At 36.1% G+C, this 19,979-nt stretch overlaps 1 protein-coding gene across 11 annotated transcripts in view; it reads right to left on the bottom strand.

Moving 5' to 3' along the window:
* Positions 1-3,859: 3,859 nt before the first annotated feature.
* The window catches only part of TLCD4 (TLC domain containing 4), a 146,575-nt gene continuing 130,455 nt past the window's right edge, over positions 3,860-19,979 (bottom strand). For all 11 annotated transcript variants that reach the window (XM_004471707.5, XM_004471711.5, XM_058303147.2 and 8 more), the window contains one exon: positions 3,860-9,619. In XM_004471707.5, coding sequence (XP_004471764.1) covers positions 9,301-9,619 — 319 coding nt within the window. In that variant the 3' untranslated portion in view covers positions 3,860-9,300. The remainder of the gene's footprint in view (positions 9,620-19,979) is intronic.

Below are 19,979 nucleotides of genomic sequence, written 5' to 3' on the forward strand. Positions count from 1 at the left end.
AATTATGAAATAAACTTGTCAGTTACAAGGCAGAGACAGGCAGAATGGATAAAAAAAACCTGACCCAACAATTTGTTGTTTAAAAGAGACTCACCTTAAATTTAGACACAAGTAGGGTGAAAATGAAAGAATGGGGGGAAAATATACCATGCAAAGAATAACCAAAAGAGTGGCGGGGTAGCTATGCAAATATTAGATTAAATAGACGTTAAGCCAAAAACTGTTATTAGGGACAAAAAATGCCACTATATACTGATAAAAGAGTCAATTTGACAAAAAGACATAATAATGATAAATATATGTGCCCCTAATGGAAGAGCACTAAAATATATGAAGGAAGTATTGACAGATTTGAAAGGAGAAATAGACCATTCTACATTAGTAATATGAGACCTTCAATACATCCCTTTTAATAATGGATAGACATCTACATAGAAGATCAGTAAAGAAATAGAAGACTTGAATAATGCTATTAACCAACTAGACCTAACAGACATATAGAAAACACGAACCAACAGCAGCAGAACACACATTCTTCTCTAGTGCACATGGTTCATTCTCCAGGATAAACCATATGTTAGGCCACAAAACATGTTCTCAATAAAGTAAAAAATGTTGAAATCATAAACATATCTTCTACAACCACAATGGAGTGAGGCTAGAAATCAATAATAGAGGGAGAAATGGTAAGTTAAAAAATATATGGAAATTAAACAATGCACTCTTAAATGAATAATGGGTAAAAAAGAAATCACAAGGGAAATTAGGAAACATCTTGAGGCAAATGAAAATAAAAGAGAACATACCCAATTTATGAGATGCAGAAAAGACAGTGCTGAGAAAGAAATTTATAGCTCTAAATGTTTACATCAAAAAAAGAAGTATTTCAAGTCAGAGAACTAACTCACAACTGGAGGATCTAGAAAAAGAAGAGCAAACTAAACCTAAAATGACCAGAAGAAGGAAGGAAATGACAAAGTGCAGAGCAGAGAAAATGAAATAGAAAATAAAAAGCCTGAACAGCCCAACCCAATATAGTATTCCTTTGCCCTCACCTTATCCCTTAACTGCACAAATACTTACCTCCACTTTATCATTTATTTTGCCTGTGTGGGCATTGGCTCATAACTTTCCTCTCCTCCCCATTGTCCTGACTGATATTGCAGGGATAGATACAGGGCATTATATATCCTGTCATAACCCACTGAGTGAACTGGGAGTGTGAACTACAATGTAAACTATAATCTATGCTGTGTAGCACTGCTCCAAAATGTAGTCATCAAATGCAATGAGTGTACCACACTAATGAAAGAAGTTGTTGATGTGGGAGGAGTGGGGGGTGTAGAGTATATGGGAACCTCTTATATTTTTAATGTAACAGTTTGTGTGATCTATGTATCTTCTTTTAAAAAAGATAATAAAATTTTAAAAATTAAAAAAATTTAAAAATTTAAACAAATAAAAAGCAATAGAGAGAATAACAGAAACCAAAAGTTGGTTCAATCAGTAATCAATAAAATCAACAAACCTTCAGCTGGACTGAAAGGGGACACAAATAACTAAAATCAGAAATGAAAGGGAGCATTACTACCAACCCCACAGAAATAAAAAGGATTACAAGAGGATACTATGAACATCTGTTTGCCAACAAACTATATTACCTAGATGAAATGGAAAAATTCCTAGAAATATGCCAACTATTTATACTAATGCAAGAATAAATAGATGATCTCAACAGACAAATAAATAGTAAAGAGATTGAATCAATAATCAAAAACCTCCAACAAAGAAAAGCCCAAAACTAGATGACTTCACTGGAGAATTTTAGCAAACATTCCAATAAATAGTAACACCAATCCTGTAAAACTCTTCCAAAAGACTGAAGAGGAAGGAACATTCCTAAACTCATTCTATGTGGCCAACATCATCCTAATACCATAGCCAGATAAAGATACCACCCCCCCAAAAAGAATTACGTGCCAAGATTCCTTATGAAGATAAATGCAAAATCCTCAACAAAATACTAGCAAACTGAATTCAATGGCACATTTGAAAAATTATATACTATGATCAAATGAGGTTTATCCCAAGTATTCAAGGTAGTTCAACATAAGAAAATCAATTAATGTAATAGCCACGTTAAAGGTGTATTAAAGGGAAAAAACAAACACACACAAGATGATCTCAACTGGTGCAGAAAAGGCATTTGACAAAATCCAGGAATGCGTCTTGGTTTAAAAAAAACAAAAACTTAGAAAACAAGGAAAAGAAGGAATTTTCCTGATTTAGATTCCTGGCTGTTAAAACAAGTACCACACCATGGCTTAACAACAGGAAGCTATCCCGCCCCCATTGTCTACTTTGTGTCCACTTGTATTCTTGTCAGAGGCACCCAGAATCTGTCTTTTTTGTTGCGTCATCTTGCTGCGTCAGCTTGCTGTGTGTGTGGCGCCATTCCTAGGCAGGCTGCACACTTTCTTTCGCGCTGGGCGGCTCTCCTTACGGGGTGCATTCCTTGCACATGGAACTCCCCTACGTGGGGGACACCCCTGCATGGCACGGCACTCCTCACGCGCATCAGCACTGCGCATGGACCAGCTCATCACAAGGGTCAGAAGGCCCTGGGTTTGAACCTTGGAACTCCCACATGGTAGGTGGACACCCTATCCGTTGGGCCATATCTGCTTCTCCATACATTTTCTATTTTATTATTTTTGTTATTCCCTACAATCCTATCTTTGTAACTCTTTTCAAATTCCCATCTGTCCTTGACCTTTATTCTGACTAGAAATGCAGTCCATCATCCTTATTACCTTTCATATATCCCTGTAAACGCTCTTTGAAAGTTTGCTCAGGTAATTTCCAGATGGTATTGGTAATGATTTGCTAAGTTGACAAAACTATACGTGGCTTTAGAATTTAGTTGGAGGTATATGAACAGAGGAATGGGTTATCTAGCAGTGGCAGGGACCTAGAGGCACTGTGTCATAAACAATGGGCATGGCTACTCAAGATGGCAGTGGGCAGTGCTTAGTCTAATTCGGGAGTTACATCTAGGAACTCATCAGATAATCAGTTCCTAGCATGGGGAAGAGTTGCAGAGTTGCCATATTGCTTATTTTCTACATGCATAAAAAGGGAAGGAAAGCAGTAAGGAGACTTTAGTAAAGACTAGAGAGTGGGAGAATAAAGGGGAGTCATCTTTGAGACAGTCTGAGGTGGGGAGAGGGACTCCACTGAAACTTGCCTTGAGTGGCTCTGACTCCTTGTAATTTTACCTGTGGCCTATCTCAACTGACAGCTGTGGCTATTTTAATTTTGAAATTCAGCTCTTACTTTGCCAGTCTTGACACAACATTTTAGGCATGTTCAGAAGCATGACTCATGATACTCTCTAAAGGCCAAACCACTTCTGCATTCTATTCCATTAGTGTTCTGCTTCCTGATCTATTTGGATATGCTAGGACCAAGATGCAAGATAGACCACAGGCAATTTGAGAACGTAGGAATTCCAGCCAAGACATTTGGCAGAAAACCCTAGACACCATATGAGAGGCCTGACGGATAAAGGGAAGACAATTAAAAACATAACTGCCAAAGTTTTACTTAATCTAAAAGAGCCTATTGATTAGATAGCTCCATTCCTTCCATTAACAGGCATGACTGAAATGTGTGCATGTCAGTTTGGTTTGCTACAAGCCTGGAACCTCAAGGGGGAGGGAGGGACAAAGGAAGGGAGAGGAAAAAGGGGCAAACTCACAAGCCCCCTGTGCTAAGGAAGATAATTTGATATGAGGAAAGTAATTTTTATCATCAATCTATTCATTAATATTAATATGTCCACATTGCAGACTCAAACTTTTGCACTAAATTATGTGACTTTATTAATTTTTTCATAAAATACAATGTATTGCACCTCATTATAGTAGGGTTCTTTCTTATACAAGAAAATCCCAAGATTTTCATAGGGGGCTGATTTATATACAGGGTGTTGATTTTATACACAAATTGTCATGACAAAGTATGTTGATCTTGTATAACATGCAGATTATTGCTTAGAACTTGCATATACTTTAAAATGGCATGCATAAAGTATACAAACATTTCAAAATTTTAAGTGAAATACCTAAAGACATTCATTATCCCTTCAAATAAAGCACAACCAGAAACCAAAGAATACTAAATTGCTGTTTAAATTGCCAATACATATGAGTAACACTGATTTATAAATTATGTACTCTTACATTTTGTAAATAAAATGAAAGTTCTTTGATCTTATGAATCTAAATAAAGTGTGTTCTCAAAATATTATTAAATGCATTTTGAAAGCTCTCCAAAGAGAAATTAAGATACAAATCTTTATGACAACTAATTAGCTATGTATGTTCTCAAAAAAATTGTGTATATGTAAATATAGCTATCACATTTACTGCAATTTTCAGGTAGCTTTTTCAAATAAAATCCACAATGTCTAAATGTCGTTACAAATTCTAGTAACTACAAAAAATCTAACTTATCCTAGTTACAAGTTTGTAAGAAATTATCTATGCAAAAAATTCCTTAAGTAAAAAGCAGACATAATCATATCAGAGGGCAAGCAAGAAACAAAAAATATATAGCACATAACATCTTATTTACAACTATATGTTTAAGTTTCATTAATCAAGAAGTAGCAAATAACCCTAAAGCACAATTAACTGCAGAAGGAATTACATACAGATATAAAGAAAATATACAGCAGATGTTTAGCAAGTTTTCAGCCAGAGTTGTATTTACACGAGATGCTTATCTTGGAGATTTAGAAATCTTTCTAATTGTTTTTGGTCTTAAGTGTAGGATCTGATAGTAAAACTGTCTATTGCTCAGGGTGAATCAGTGTAAACAATTTCAATGCAAACAAATCAATCTTTAGTAGCTACCTTCACTTCTTCACTGCTATCCAAAATATCTTCCAATGAATACAACTTATAATCAAATAAAGTAGAGGCTGTTTGAAGTCTGGAGTAAAAAGGGGTAGGACTTAGGTTCTTGGGTGTTATACTTTGGAAAACACCAAGTCATCCTTTTGCTGGTAAACTTGATTTTTAAAGAAACATTCTCATGACCAAGTTTGCTCCATTAAATTGTGGGACTCAAATAATAACGTGCCATAGGCTAGCACCTCTCCTCATAACAGTTACCTCACTTCCTTCCCCCTCTTGTAGGCAGACTAGATGATTTACAAAGCGATACTAAATCCCCAGATAAAAGAAGTTATAAAGGCTCATTTGCTAAACCACTTTAACTTTTAAAATGTAGATTACAGATGTTTTTCAACAAAGCCCATAACATTATTAGTTTTGCCTCATATGGTAAACAGACATTATTAAATGCTGGGTGGTTTTCCTCAGCCTCGGAATAAATTTTGGTTTGTCTGATCTCTACTTAAAAATATTACATTGTTCTTTTCAATGAAAGAACATACTTGTAAACGTCTAAATTTAACACAATAGTCTGGAAAGCTTAGGGGGTATATGGGCAGACGTCAAAAGTTGACAAATAATAGTGTGGCATGAGGCCAGAGTGTGGTGGTGATGAAGTCCTTGGTGTGGTAGAAGGAAGAGGCTGGAAGGATTCAAAGAAAAATCTTCCTAGATCAATGGGAGAGCAGTTGTAGCGTCTCTTCCAATCCCAGATCTTGCACGCTTTTCCGCTGGTCTCATACACATCACCCGTTTTTCATCAGAACTCAATTTCAGTAGCATTAGTATGTTTGCCATCAACCAGCTGTGGTTAAGGCTGAGAAGGTGTGCATGTGCCCAAGTCATCTTGACACAGCCCAATGTGTGGCTGGTACCCATTAGGAAGTTTTGTGCCATTCTTCTGCTGAAATTATGTTTGCTTTTTATGGAATCCACAACATATAAAAATACATAGTCTTCCATGAATAGTCATAGATAATGTTAACAATTACATAGATTTTCAATTTCTTCCAACAGAATAAAGTACTTAAAGCCAATTCAAATGCAAATTTACGTATTTAGAGTTAAGAGCAACGTAGAAACCAAAATTTGTTCAAACTTATTTTAATAGCATCTTTTGGAATGTGCTTATTTTTCCTTTAAAAAAAAAGACTTTAATATTGTAATATATTACCCTAAATATCACTATGAAAATGTTTCAAGCCAATAACAAATGATGCCACCACAGTAAGCCAGCCCTGATCATCAGTAAGGAGCTATAAATGCCAATGCACCACAGAAAAATTGTACAATTGGAAAAGTGGTATCTTAGCAAAATTTTTGAGTCAAATAGATTATTAAAATTTTTAAAAGAATTTAATGCAATTACCTAAACCAAGTGGCTCTTAAAACGAGACCTTTAAGGCAGTATTGGGTCATCCATAGAATATTAAAGTTACCCTTAGAGATTTGGTAAAGAAATAACTATCACTTAACATGGGGCTAGTCTGTGAAATATCAAAGTTAAGCAGTTAGATTAAAATTTCAATTTCAGCTTACTACTGTAACAGGAATTGAAACAATTTCAGCAGGAACTAATTTCTTTGTATTCATATATAACTCCATTTTGAGTTTGAAATAAATGCAAACAATCCTTATTTAGAAGACTTTAGACTCAAGAATGCAAACTCTATAAATTAAGCTAATAATTTTTTAAATTCTCCCAACGAAAATATTTAATGCAGAATCCATGATATTGCATGTTATTTAGTTGATTTTCATTGATTTTTAAAGTTTTGTAAATTTTTATTTTCTAGAATACTACACATTCAAATAACATCTTTATAGTTACAGGTTGTCACTTATTCTACAAAAATAGAGTTGCTTAAAAATTTATATGAATTTGCTTTTCTATAAATATTTCAACCAAGTTGATAAATATCAGAATGCCAAACAGAATCATTTAAGTTAATTCATGTAGTCAAAACACTTAATATCTAAAATGTCTAGCAAAAGTTCATTGTTTAATAAATAAAAAGTTCATTGTTTAATTGCTTAATAAATGGTATGCTCATTGTTATTGTTATTAATTATTTGTATCTTGGATAGGTAAATGCAATCACAGAACAACGAAGTATAACTCTTGTAAAGATTTGACTTAAAATAGCACGTTAGTTTGTATTTCTTCCATTTCCACGTCTGTTTATGAGGAAATATGTAGAACCAGCTTTTGGTGTTGAATCTAGATATTGAATTCAATGTCATGAAGTCAGCATAAAATATTGCTGACTAAAGAAATAACAAACCTTAACTCAAAACTTTGATATTTTAAATACACTTATTTAGTGAGCAACTATGTAAGGTACTGTTAATGACAGCAAAAATTAAGTTTTAAGCATGAAACAGGAACTATAAAAACTGAAACTGCAATGTGGAGATATACTAATATTATAGTTTTATATTGACTTCATTTTTATAGTTGATTTAAAAATCTTTGTTCAGAACCACAGAAATATAAAAAAAGCCAAAAATATTTATTTCCATTTTATTTCTTTCTAAAGGAATTAGTTTCCAAAATAGTTTCATAATATAAATGTTTTCCTTTTAAAAAGCAATTTTTCTTGCAGAACAGCAAGAACAAGATAAAATCACTTGCTTTCCTACTCACTGGAACAACCAATAATTATTTAAGTGCCTATGATGTGAAAGGCACTGGATTTAGTAACAAATTATTGATGTAATATCAGTCAGTTTTAAAAACAAATGGCTATGTTCTACATTACTTTAAGTCTTCAAAAAGAACTGTGCCTTGTATAATCCAATCAACCTCATTTAATCCTTTATTGACTAAAATTTCAATTCTCTTCTTTAACTTTTCTAAAGCTTATCACACTCTCTCTGCATTAGACAGCCAAATCAAACTAAATCAAATTAAATCAAGAGTCTTGATTATATTCAGCCAGCCTCCCTCCTTCATCACACCATGGACAATGAAACAAGCCAAGCATTCTCCTTTAAACTGGGGAAGTAAATGGATTAGATCTTTTGATTTGGGTTGAATTAAGTTCAGGTGTTTACTACTGGTTGAATTAAATTTCTTTTTTTCTTAGGTAGACACAATCACTAAAGTCAAATACTTGAGAAAAATAATTAAAGGCAATAATTTATGTTTGATTCTATATTTGGGTTGTAAGAAACAAAACAAAAGGAAAAAGATGCAAAAAACAAAACAAAACCAAAAAAGGGAGTCACAAGACATTTACCTTCACATAAGACAATAATGTTGATAATCAGAACACTGATGTTTAAATTACCACTTCCCCCAGGAAAGATAGAAATCCAAAGCACTTAAAATGCTGGCTATGGCTATGAATTATGAATAAAACTTGAACACTGATTTTTCTTGTAGTTTTATCCTCATCAAGAAAAGGCTTACCTTAGGAGCATGATGAATAGACAATGCATAAGACTTTGGTACTGATGATGCAGTTTCTGAACTCACAGAAGATTTTGCAAACAGAAATAATATATTTTTCATAGAAAAAGCACAAGGAAGGCAGATAGAGATAGCCATGTTAAAGCTTATTTTCTTATTATTCCCCATTAATCTAAATAGTCTTCTACCAACATGCATTTTAAGATGTAACTCACCTCTTAAAGAGGTTTATAAGATCTTAAGCCTGATATAAGGTCTTAAACCTTACTATTAAAAAAGGCAAACAGTTGATAAAATACTTAAGACAGAAAAAGAAAGTGACATCTGAAAAACCTTAAAATGCAACAAGTTTTTTTTCATGACTAAGATAATCAAATATTCTTAAAATGAGTAAAGTACCTCATCATTAATAGATGATTGCATATTTGAAATGCAAAAAAATGCAATATTTCCAATAGCCTGAAAAAAAAAAAAAACCCATTTCAGTGGAATAACCAACAAAGGTATTGATAGCCATAGTAAGAAAAGAGTGTGGAACAAGAAAAAGTCGAAAGCTATTTACAGATTTAAAAGTTCACATTTAAAAAAAAAAAATTAATGACATAAAACCAAATTCATCAAATTAACATAGGCATCTTTACACAGAGAAAAAAACCAATGCAGGTTATCAGATTTCTGAAAAGACTTGCCACTATATTTATAAATTTTTATTTAAACCTTTAAGATCGTATCCATGCTTATAAAGCAGAAAAGAAATCTTGGAATAAAACAAAATTTTAGTTATTTCCTAAGTTAAAAAAATGACACTGAAACCCTGAACAACAATTATAATTAATAAAGAAGTGCAAGATCATGCCAAGAATTCATCCTATCAGCAGATATAATACCAGGTGGTAATAAAGTTTGCTTATCGATATCTCACTTTTAGTCAAGTTTTCCATTTTGAAAACTATTTGAGGCTTTTTCTTGTCTGAAGAGAGAGATGACTTTGAAGCACCCCCTTGAAATTTTGATCATCCACATGACATTCATCACATCCAAAATAACACAGGTACCAATCCAGGAACACTGGATTACAAATCCAAGCCTCATGAAGGCTTCTGTTCCAAACACAGAATAGATGTAGCTATAGAAAGGCGGCATCGTGGCAATCCGCACCATGAAAAACACCACTGTCATGAGTATCCCATTGATGACGTTAGCTTTGGAAAATTTGGGGTACTTCAGAGCTTCAAAGAACCACCTGGAAGAAAATGAAGGGAACAGCACATTTACTATGTGTAAAGGATTAAGTAGTGTCTGCCCCTAAAATTCATGTTTACCCAGAACCTCGGAGTGTGACCTGATTTGGAAAGAGGGTGTTTACAGATATAACAAGCTAAAGTGAGGTCATACTGGATTAGGGTGATGTCCTTATCAAGAAGGCCATATAATGACAGAGGCAGAGACCTGAGACATAGTTACAAATCAAGAATCACCAAGGATTGCCAGCCATCACCAGCATGGAACTGATTCTCTTTCAGAGCCTCCTGAATGAACCAACCCTGTTGTTACCTTGATTTTGGACTTCCGGCCTCCTGAACTGTAATTTGTTACAGTGGTTCTAGGAAACTAACATACTCTGCATCTCTTAGGATTAACCATTCTAATTTTGGTTTTTAAAATTCAGTGACAACACCCTATGATCAGGGTCAAGTCAAGGATATCATTGGGGTATATACGTAGAAGTGGGAGTGCCACTTTTCATTGTTGGTGGGACTGGAAAATACGATAGCCACTTTGGAAGATAGTTTCTTATCAAGTTAAATGTACTGATATCGTTAACCAGCAATTATGTACCTGGGTAGTTTTCCAACTGATTTTAAAACTTATATGCACACAAAACCCAGCACTGCTTGCAAGTGTTTATAAAAGCTTTATTCATAATTGCCAAAAACTGGAAGTGACCAAGATGTTCTTCAATAGTTAATGGATAAACAAATTGTACATGCATACAGTGGAATGCTATTCAGTAGCAAAAAGGAACAAACTATTAGACAATAACATGGATGACGCTTCAATGCATATTGCTGAGTGAAAGAGGACAGTAAGAAAATACTATACACTCTAAGTTCTATTTATATGACATTGTGGAAAAAGCAAAACTTTAAAGACAAAATAGATGTGTCTGTCAAATATAGAGGAATAAATCTAACCACAGATATAAAGGACATACATATACACAGAAAACTACAAAACACTGCTAAAAGAAATCAAAGAAGACCTAAATAAATGGAAGGACATCCTGTGATTATGGACTGCAAGATTAAATATGGCTAAGATGTTAATTCTACCCAAATCGATTTACAGGTAATTTAATACCAGTCAAAATTCCAACAGCCTTCTTTGCAGAAATGGAAAAGCCAATCATCAAATTTATACAGAAGGGTAAAGGGTGCAAATTAGCCAAAGCCATCCTAAAAAAGAAGAATGAAGATGGAGGACTTATACTTCCAAATCTTAAAACTTATTACACAAAGCTCAGTAATCAAAACATCATGGTACTGGCACAAGGACAGAAATATTGACCAATGAATCTAACTGAGAGTTTAGTAAGCAACTGTCATATCTATGACCAACTGATTTTTGACAAGGGTGCCAAGTCCACAACAGATGGCAGTTTATTGTTCGTGGGTATAAAATGGTGCAGTTGCTGGGGAAGTCAGTTTTGCAGTTCCTCAGAAAGTTAAGGATAGAATTATCATGTGACCTGGCAATTTCACTTCTAGGTATATATCCCAAAGAAATGGAAGCAGAGACTTAAACAGATACATGTATATCAATGTTCACAGTGGCCCTATTCCCAATTGCTGAAAGACAGAAACAAGCCAAGTGTATATTAAGCAATGAATGGATAAACAGAATGTGCTATATACACAGTGGAATATTATTCAGTCATAAAAAGGAATGAAGTTCTGATACATGTGACTAAAAAGATGAACCATGAAGACATCATGTTGAGTGAAATAAGTCAGACACAAGAGAAAAAAATATTATATGATCTCACTGAAATGAAGTAAGAGTAAGTAAATTCACATGGTTATAAACTTGAATATAGGTTACCAGGGGCCAGGCTGAGGAAGAGAAGGGGATTTAATGCTTAAATTGTACATAATTTCTACTTGGGACAATGGAAAAGTTTTGGTAATGGATGGTGGTGATGGTAACAGAACATTGTGAAGTAATTAACAGTACTGAATTATATATTTCAATGTGGTTAAAAAGAAGAAATTTTAGGTTATATATGGTACTAGAATAAAAAATTTTAAAAACCCGTATGGGGAAGCAGATGTGGCTCAAGGAATTGGGCTCTTGTCTACCATATAGGAGATCCAGGGTTCGATGCCCAGGGCCTCCTGGTGAAGGCAAGCTGGCCCATGTGGCAAGCTGGTCCATGCAGAGTGCTGGGCTATGCAGAGTATTGCCCTGAGCAGGAGTGCTGCCCCATGCAGGAGTGCTGGCCCACATTGAGAGCTGGTGCAGCAAGATGATGCAACGAAAAAAAATACAGAGGAGAGACAATAAGAGATGCAGCAGATCAGGGAGCTGAGGTGGCACAAGAGAATGACACCTCTCTCCCACTCCGGAAGGTCCCAGGATCAGTTCCCAGAGCCACCTAATGAGAATACAAGCAGACACAGAAGAACACACAATGAATGGACACAGAAAGCAGACAATGGGGGGAGGGGGAAGGGGGGAAAATAAATAATATAAATAAATCTTTGGGAAAAAAACAACCTATATGGTTGTACAACACAATGAACCCTAATCTACACCATGGACTATAGTCAGTACAATTATAATAACATTCTTTCATCAGTTGTAATAAAGGTACCACACTAATCCATGGTGTTAAAGAAAGTGTGGGGAATGGGCACATGGAACTCTACATTTTCTGCATGATTTTTCTTCAAACCTACAAATTTTCTTAAAAACAAACAAACAAACAAACAAACAAACAAAAAAACAACTCAAAATGATAGGGATACGCTGTGGAAGGGAAAAGGTTTTGCAATGGATGTGTGGGAGTGCTGTATATTGCATACATGAATTGCTGTCGTCTAGGGCTCTTGTGAAGAGAAGGTCAATAATTAGGGGGAAAAAAAAAAGGAAAAGAAAAAGATAGGATGTAGAATTTTTCCAAGTCAACACGTATTCTATATCTAACCTTTAAACCCATCGCTATATTCCATTTTGCTAGTAAGAGATCCTGACATGATATTGGGGCTTCAATATTCAGGAAGTTCTGGATCCCAGAGTGGTCCAACAATGGCAGTGGAAAAATACTGGTATGGGATACTATTGACAGGGGATATATGGCTGACAGGGCATATGTCCAGGGTGCATGGTAATGTTTGGATATACTCATAGTGGCAACAATTAAAAACTAAAGCTGGGGGGGTACTGGGTCCCTGGCCGGGGGTGCTGTGCCGTGGTCCCTAGGGGAGCAGCGGCAGTCCCCCAAGTGCAGCGGCAAGGACCGAGAAGGAATGAAGGTCCAACAGTAAGCCCCTGATACTAATGACTATGCTTGTGAGCCTATAGGCCTGAAATAAGAACAAGGCCTAGAACAGCACTGTGCCTGGGAATTTCCTCCTGACAGCCTTCATGTTACTCAAATGTGGCCAGTCTCGAAGCCTAACTCAGCATCTAAATGCAATGCCTTCCCCCCAGTGTGGGACATGACACCCGGGGATGAGCCTCCCTGGCACCAAGGGATCACTATCAACTAACAACTGATAATGCAACTGGAAAATGACCTTGAATTGAAGGTTCGATGCGGATCAGTAGAATATCCCTGTCTACATAGAATAATATGACTTTAAAATGCTGTTTGACCTAATGTAAGGGGGAAATAGAAAGGAGAAATGAGTTTATATGGCTATGAGTCTCTAAAAAAAAAAGAGTCTGGAGGCTGTCAGAAGGATTTCCCTTATGCACAACTGAGAAGAGTCTAAGAGACAGATAAAGTAGATACAATCCCCAGGTATTGGTTCCTTTGAGGGCTAAAGGGACCCACGGGTTCTACGGTCATGGCAGATATGGTTCACTGCCATGTCAGATGGCCCTTCTATGGAGCTGGTGTTTCTGAGTGATGAAACTGGACCCAGAGGGGATCTCTTTTCATAAGACTATCATGCTACTTTACTGGAATTGTAGTTGGTATTGGGGTTTAAGATATATTTAGGGGATTGAATCTTTTTACTGACAATATGATAGCCAGGCCCTGAGCCTCAACAGACTCCAGCTCCTACAATCTGAATTATTGGACTCACCTCACTCAGCTAAGATGGAGTTGAAGAAGGGCAACCACCACACCATGGAGCCTAGAGTGCCTACAACTGAAAGCAGGAGGATTGCATCCAGTAACCATGTGGAATCTGAGCCTCCTCTTGACATAGAGGTGCAACGGACACAACCAATCCAAGGACCTCAGAGAAAAGGTGGCAATGGAGTGGGAAAAGTGGACATGGTGGCTGTTGGGTATGGGGAATGGCAGGAAGAGATGAGATGTGGAGGCGCCTTTGGGACTTGGAGTTGCCCTGGATGGTGCTTCAGGGGCAATCACCGGACATTGTAAATCCTCCCAGGGCTCACTGGATGGAATGGGGGAGAGTGTGGGCCATGATGTGGACCAATGACCATGAGGTGCAGAGATACCCAGAGATATACTTACCAAATGCAATGGATGTGTCATGATGATGGGAATGAGTGTTGCTGGGGGGGGGGGGGAGGGGTGCAGTGGGGGTGGTGGGGTCGAATGGGACCTCATATTTTTTTAATGTAATATTTTTACAAAATCAATAATAAAAAAAAAATGATAGGGATATGTCAAAGGGACACAGGAGCCAACTGTAAAAGTTCCTAACAGTCAAAGCTGGAACATTATGAGCAGTAAAATAATATAGTATTAGATTATAACCCTGTGGAGATTTGGAAATATATGTACCCCAGAAAATCATGTTCTTAAAGCCAATCCATTCTTGTGGGTACAAACTTTTTTAAAGTAAGTTTTCAAGAAGTTACTTCAGTTGAGGTATGGCCCAGGGTAGATCTTAATCCTCTTACTGGAGTCCTTTATAAAAGAATGTAATTCAAAGAGAGAAAGCCACAGAAGCAAGAAGCTGAAAGCAGTGAAACCTGGAAAAGAAGGGAGAGAGCAGCAGATGCTGCCACATGCCTTGTCTTGGAACAGAGGAGTCCAGGATCACTGGCAGCCAGTATTTGGAAGAAAGCCTCGATGATGCTTTGATTTGGACATTTTCATGACCTCAAAACTGTAATCTTGTAAGCTAATAAATTGCCATTGATAAAAGCCTACTCATTTCATGGCATATTGCTTTTAGCAGCCTGGCAAACTAAAACAAATCCAAAGTATAAATTAAGTATCCATGGGTTTGTACTGATATAAATAAACTATTAAATATATAATAAATGGGAGAGAACAGACAAATCTCCCTTACAGAAGAATTCTAAAAATGTTATATAGATATTGTACCCCCAAAGAGGTGAACTGTAGCTCCCATTCCTCAAGTATGAGCTGCCCACAGTGACTTCCTTCCCAAAGGTGCAGCATGGTGAGAAAAGAGTAACTTTAGAGTGAAAGAACCTTACAATCACTACCTGGGCCAAGTGATCAAGATTAACATCAACAATGATAAGTCATGTTGATAACATGTAATCCTGACAAGATTGATGAGGGTGGCACTTTACTTCTGTAGTCTTCCTCCCCAAACTTTATAACCCCAATCTAATCATGAGGAAAAAAAAAATCAGACAAACTCAAATTGAAGAACATTATAGAAAATATCTGACCAGTACTCTTCAAAACTGTCAAGGTTATAAAAAGCAAGGAAAGTGTGAGAAACCACCACAGTCAAGAGGAGCCTAAGGAGACATGACTATTAAATGTAATATGGCATTCTGGATGGGATCTGGGACAGAAAAAGAATGTCAGATAAACACTCAGGAAATATGAATAAAGCATGGACTTTAGTTAATAATAACATATCTGTATTGATCAGTATTGTGACATGTACTATCTTTGCAACTTTTCTGTAAATCAAAAATATTCTAAAATTTAAAAATTATTTTTAAAAATTCAGTGAATATTTGTGCCATTCTATTTTTTCCTCCTTAGGAAAACTTTCTTACATAATTTCACTTGTTTTAGAGATTAAATTGTAAATGTAGCAAAACTAATATATCCATATATCTTCATATTCAAATTGATTGTGAATTAGTCATGATTAAGTTGGAAGCTGTTCAACTTAAGAAGCTAAAAATTAACAGTTAAAAGGAGGATGAAAATATTTTATTGAAAGAGACTAAAAAATAAAAATAGGAATAATTTGTAGAGTAAGAGATGTATTACAATTTACAAGTGTTGAAAGAATTTATAAGTGACAAAAATTTATGTAGGTATTACACCTTCAAGGAGTGAAATACAGGGTGAAAAAAAGAAGGGCTAATTTATTCAAGGGAATTAAAAGAGAACAGACTATTTAGGCAACAACAGTCATATTAATATAATATGCCAAGAGGAAATAACATCACTGAAGCAATGAAACCTTCTCTAGTCTAAAGATTTCCCCTCTTCTACTTCAGCCACTCATTCCTTTGACTACATGGTGGTCTTGGTATTACTCAGAAATGCCTTACTTCAAATAACCCATTCCTCTCTAATCACAACTCTTAGCCCTCCATATTTCAATTTACCCAACTATATCTAAATCTCTTTGACCTCCAAATTCTCAAATGACCTCCACTATCAGCCTCCATACTTTGACTCATTTCCTACCTACTTGAATACATGGTTAACTTCAGAACACACACAGGCACCCTCGTTCTTTTGCCACTTCATAGATCCCAGCCACCCTATCTTTTATCTTTATCAATCCAGTCTTCCTCAGATGGTATAGTATAGTGGTGAAAAGTGGGTACTCTGTTCTGGTTAGACTGCCTGTGTTTGAAGCCTGGTTCCGTCTCTTAGTAGCTATGTGATCATGGTTCTCTGTTTTTTACTTCTATGTCTCAGTTCTATCTTTATAAAATGGGAAAAATGATAGCACCTACCTTGTACTATGATGCTGTTAGGGCATATAGTAAGAGCTACCCCACTCTAACAGCTCGGTAAATGGCTAGTATTATGTATCATTTTTAGATATCTAAGATAAATGGTACAAATATAATTTTAAGAGATCTCAACCTTAGCTGAATTCTCAAATTTGCTGACATTCCTTTTACTTAACTCCATATTCCCCATAGAATTGGTTGCAAACCTCTCATACCTCTTCCTTTCTTGTTTTCTTTCCCTTCTCAATCCCATCAGAAGAACTGGCCTCTTTTCTTAAGATATGAGAGTCCATAAACCACAAATTTTCTCAAATTCTGACCCTAAGGTCTCAAGCCTTATTCAGGTATTTTACCTTCGTACTCAATGAAAGAGGTATCTTTTGCTCTCTCCAAGACGAACTGCTTTGTTACCCATACTCTGGATCCAACCCCACCTTTGGATTTTATTCCATCAATTATCTACTTTCCCTTGTTTCATTCAGTTCCCCGTCTATATAATGACTCCTCCTTCTCTCTTACCAATATGCTCAATTCTCCTTAACCCAAAAATTTCACCTTCCCTACTTCCCTTTCTTGTCAAACTTCTTGAAAGAGGAATCAATGGTCTACTCATAGATGTTCCTATCTTGCTATATCCCACAACCTGATACAATATGACTGTACTCCTCTAATACAATAGGTATTGTTTTTGGAAAGGTCTCCAGTGAATTCCCCCACAACCAAGACAAGGGATTCATCTCAGTTGACTTCTTTAATGCATTTGATGCTGTCAATTCTATTTCCCTGACTCTCCCCTCCCTTGATTTCCATGATACTCTTTCTGCCTTATTCTCTAACTATGTGTTTAGTCTCTACTTCTTCTGCCTGTCCCTTAAAGACTGGTGCTTTCCAGGAACCATTTTCATTACAGAGGCTCAACAGCCCTGGATATAGAGAGGACACAAATCTCTGGCTTCAAGTCCTCTCTTAAGCTCCACTTGTACTGCCATATTTCTAGTATCTTGCTAGGCAATCTCACCTCACAAACCACAAATCCTCAAATATGCTCAAAACTCAACATGCCTAAAGCCAATAGTCTACTCCTTGCCTGACCTTCCCTCTCCCTATTACCTCTACCACAGGAACTACCTGATTCTCCTCAGATCTTCCCAATCTTAACTGATGGGATCACTGATGACTTAGTCATCTGAGTGAGAAACCTCTAGTCATCACAGACTATTCCTACCTGTACCCTATATGTAGCCTGTAATCTAGACTTGTCCATTTATTTTCCTAATTTTTTTTCCCTAATCCTCCCCTGATTCACTCCATTCCCACTGCTGCCACTGTAACTTTTGATCCTTATCATTTCTTACCTGGATGACTATAATAACCAAACTGGTCTCCTTAACTCTATCTTTCTAGTCTTTTCCTTCAACGTCACAAACTTTATACTATATTTGGCCCAGTCTACTTCCTGTTCTCCAAGCATTTCATATACTTTCCAAATTCTTGGTTGTCTGAAAAAGTGATTATCTGTAAACCCAGACTTAAAGGACTTGTTTGGTTTTACTATGTAATCATCTTGTTAAACTTTTACCAATTTTTTTCCCCATCTGGCCAGTGCCATGGTCTATAAGCTTGTCTCTTTCAAAGGAAAGAATCCATATATTAATTCAAGGTAAAATAACATTTACACAATTGTCCTCCTTACCTTCCTCTCCCATACCAGAAGGGCTCCTTATTTTGTTGGATCCACTTCTTACTTATGTAGATCACTCTTTCATTCCAGTAAGCAAAGACTTAACAGTTTCTTAGGATATGTATTGAGGTTGAAAGGGAGGGGGGTAGGGAAGGAAGAAGGAAGACATGCAAGTGGGAAGGAAGGAAAGAGGGAGAGCACTCTCTTTTATCTACCACCTACAGTTATAACTAAAAAAAGTATAAAGAAGAAATAGCAATCAATCGTATGTGCTCACAATCTTCCCCCTAAACTCCTAGAGAAAATTCTTTCTTTAGCATTCCTTCCTCCCCTGGCCTTCTAAAAGAAATCAAACCTTTTGATTATGTTTCTGGGCCTTAATAGTACAGAAGTATGATGGCCACTAAAAATCATTTTAAGACTATAAGGAATTATCTGGTCTGATTCATATTTGGACAGAGAAGAGAAAGGAAGAGAAAGAAAAAAGGAGAGAAATGGAGATGAGGGCAAAGAATCAATTGCTGCCTTGTGCTGGTTTACTAAGTTTTAAAGGAATAAGGGGTTGAGAGTAAAATATTTGAGAGAGCCTTGGAGAAACTGCAGTCAGGATACATGAGATATTGTAAGTAAGAAGAAAGAAGAGAATTTTAAGAAGTGCTGCAGTGGGTAACAAAATGGATCTTTGTTGACATCCCTGGAGAAACCCCGATAAGGATTTGGATGCTAAACTGTTTCTGTTATTAAAATCCTACAAAGGAACTGGGCCTTAAGCTGACCTTAGTTATATCGTGGTTGCAAATGTAATTCAGGCATGTGAACAGTTTTGTTTAATAAATATTAACCCTAAAAGGTTGGAAATCTAGGGACTTAATTTTAGGAAAGTTGCCTTCTACCCCAATAATATTGGTTCTCTCCTGTTTCTATACTATTCCTTCACTGTATCTATTCTTCCTTCTCTTACTTCCCAACTCCAGGCATTCAGTTTTATTTTTTAAATACCCACTATTTTCATGGCTTTAAATATCACCTTTATTCTGATCATTCCAAAATTCTTCCCTACAGCTCAGTACATTTCTACTCAGATGCTATTTCTCTTCTTATCTAACATCTTCAAATCAAACTCATCACCTTCCCTCCTGGTCCCCATCCCTTTTAATTCCCCGTCTCTTTTAATGGGCCAGTTCCTCTGGGTCCAATGTAGAAGTTATCTTAAACTTTTCTCTTTCCTCTATCTCTCATTTCTTATCCATTGCCAATTTTTTTCTTCCTTCAAAATCGTTATTTGGTCATCTTCTCTCCAATCTCACAGCCTATAATGTTGGCCCATATTTGCTTTCTGGACTATGAATCAACACCATTCATTCATGCAACTAATAGGTAGATGCTAAACTCCTAACTCAACCTTTTGCCTCCAGTCTCACTCCACTACAATCTATCCAAATAGAGATAGATACAAAGCAAGAATTACTCAATGCTGTTTTAAGAATGTCTTTCTCTTCTATAATGTCCATTCTCCAACATAATATATATACACTGTCAAGTTCAAACAGCTCTCCCTGACTTCAATGCCCATTATAGCAATATGTCTATCCACTCTCCCCTAAGATAAACTCTTTGATCCTACAAGTCTATGTACTTTCTCTTGCCCATAGCATGTTTATTCTACTTTTTAAAAACCTATGTTTATTCTTCTCTCCTTGAATGGAGGGCCTCCCCTTCTCTATGCATTTCTAACAAAATTCTAACACATTTTAAAAATATGTCCTACTTGCTTGAGAAATATCAATCAGTAATAATTGCTCCCCTT

This window comes from Dasypus novemcinctus, chromosome 9, assembly GCF_030445035.2.
Source record: "Dasypus novemcinctus isolate mDasNov1 chromosome 9, mDasNov1.1.hap2, whole genome shotgun sequence".
Taxonomy (NCBI): domain Eukaryota; kingdom Metazoa; phylum Chordata; class Mammalia; order Cingulata; family Dasypodidae; genus Dasypus; species Dasypus novemcinctus.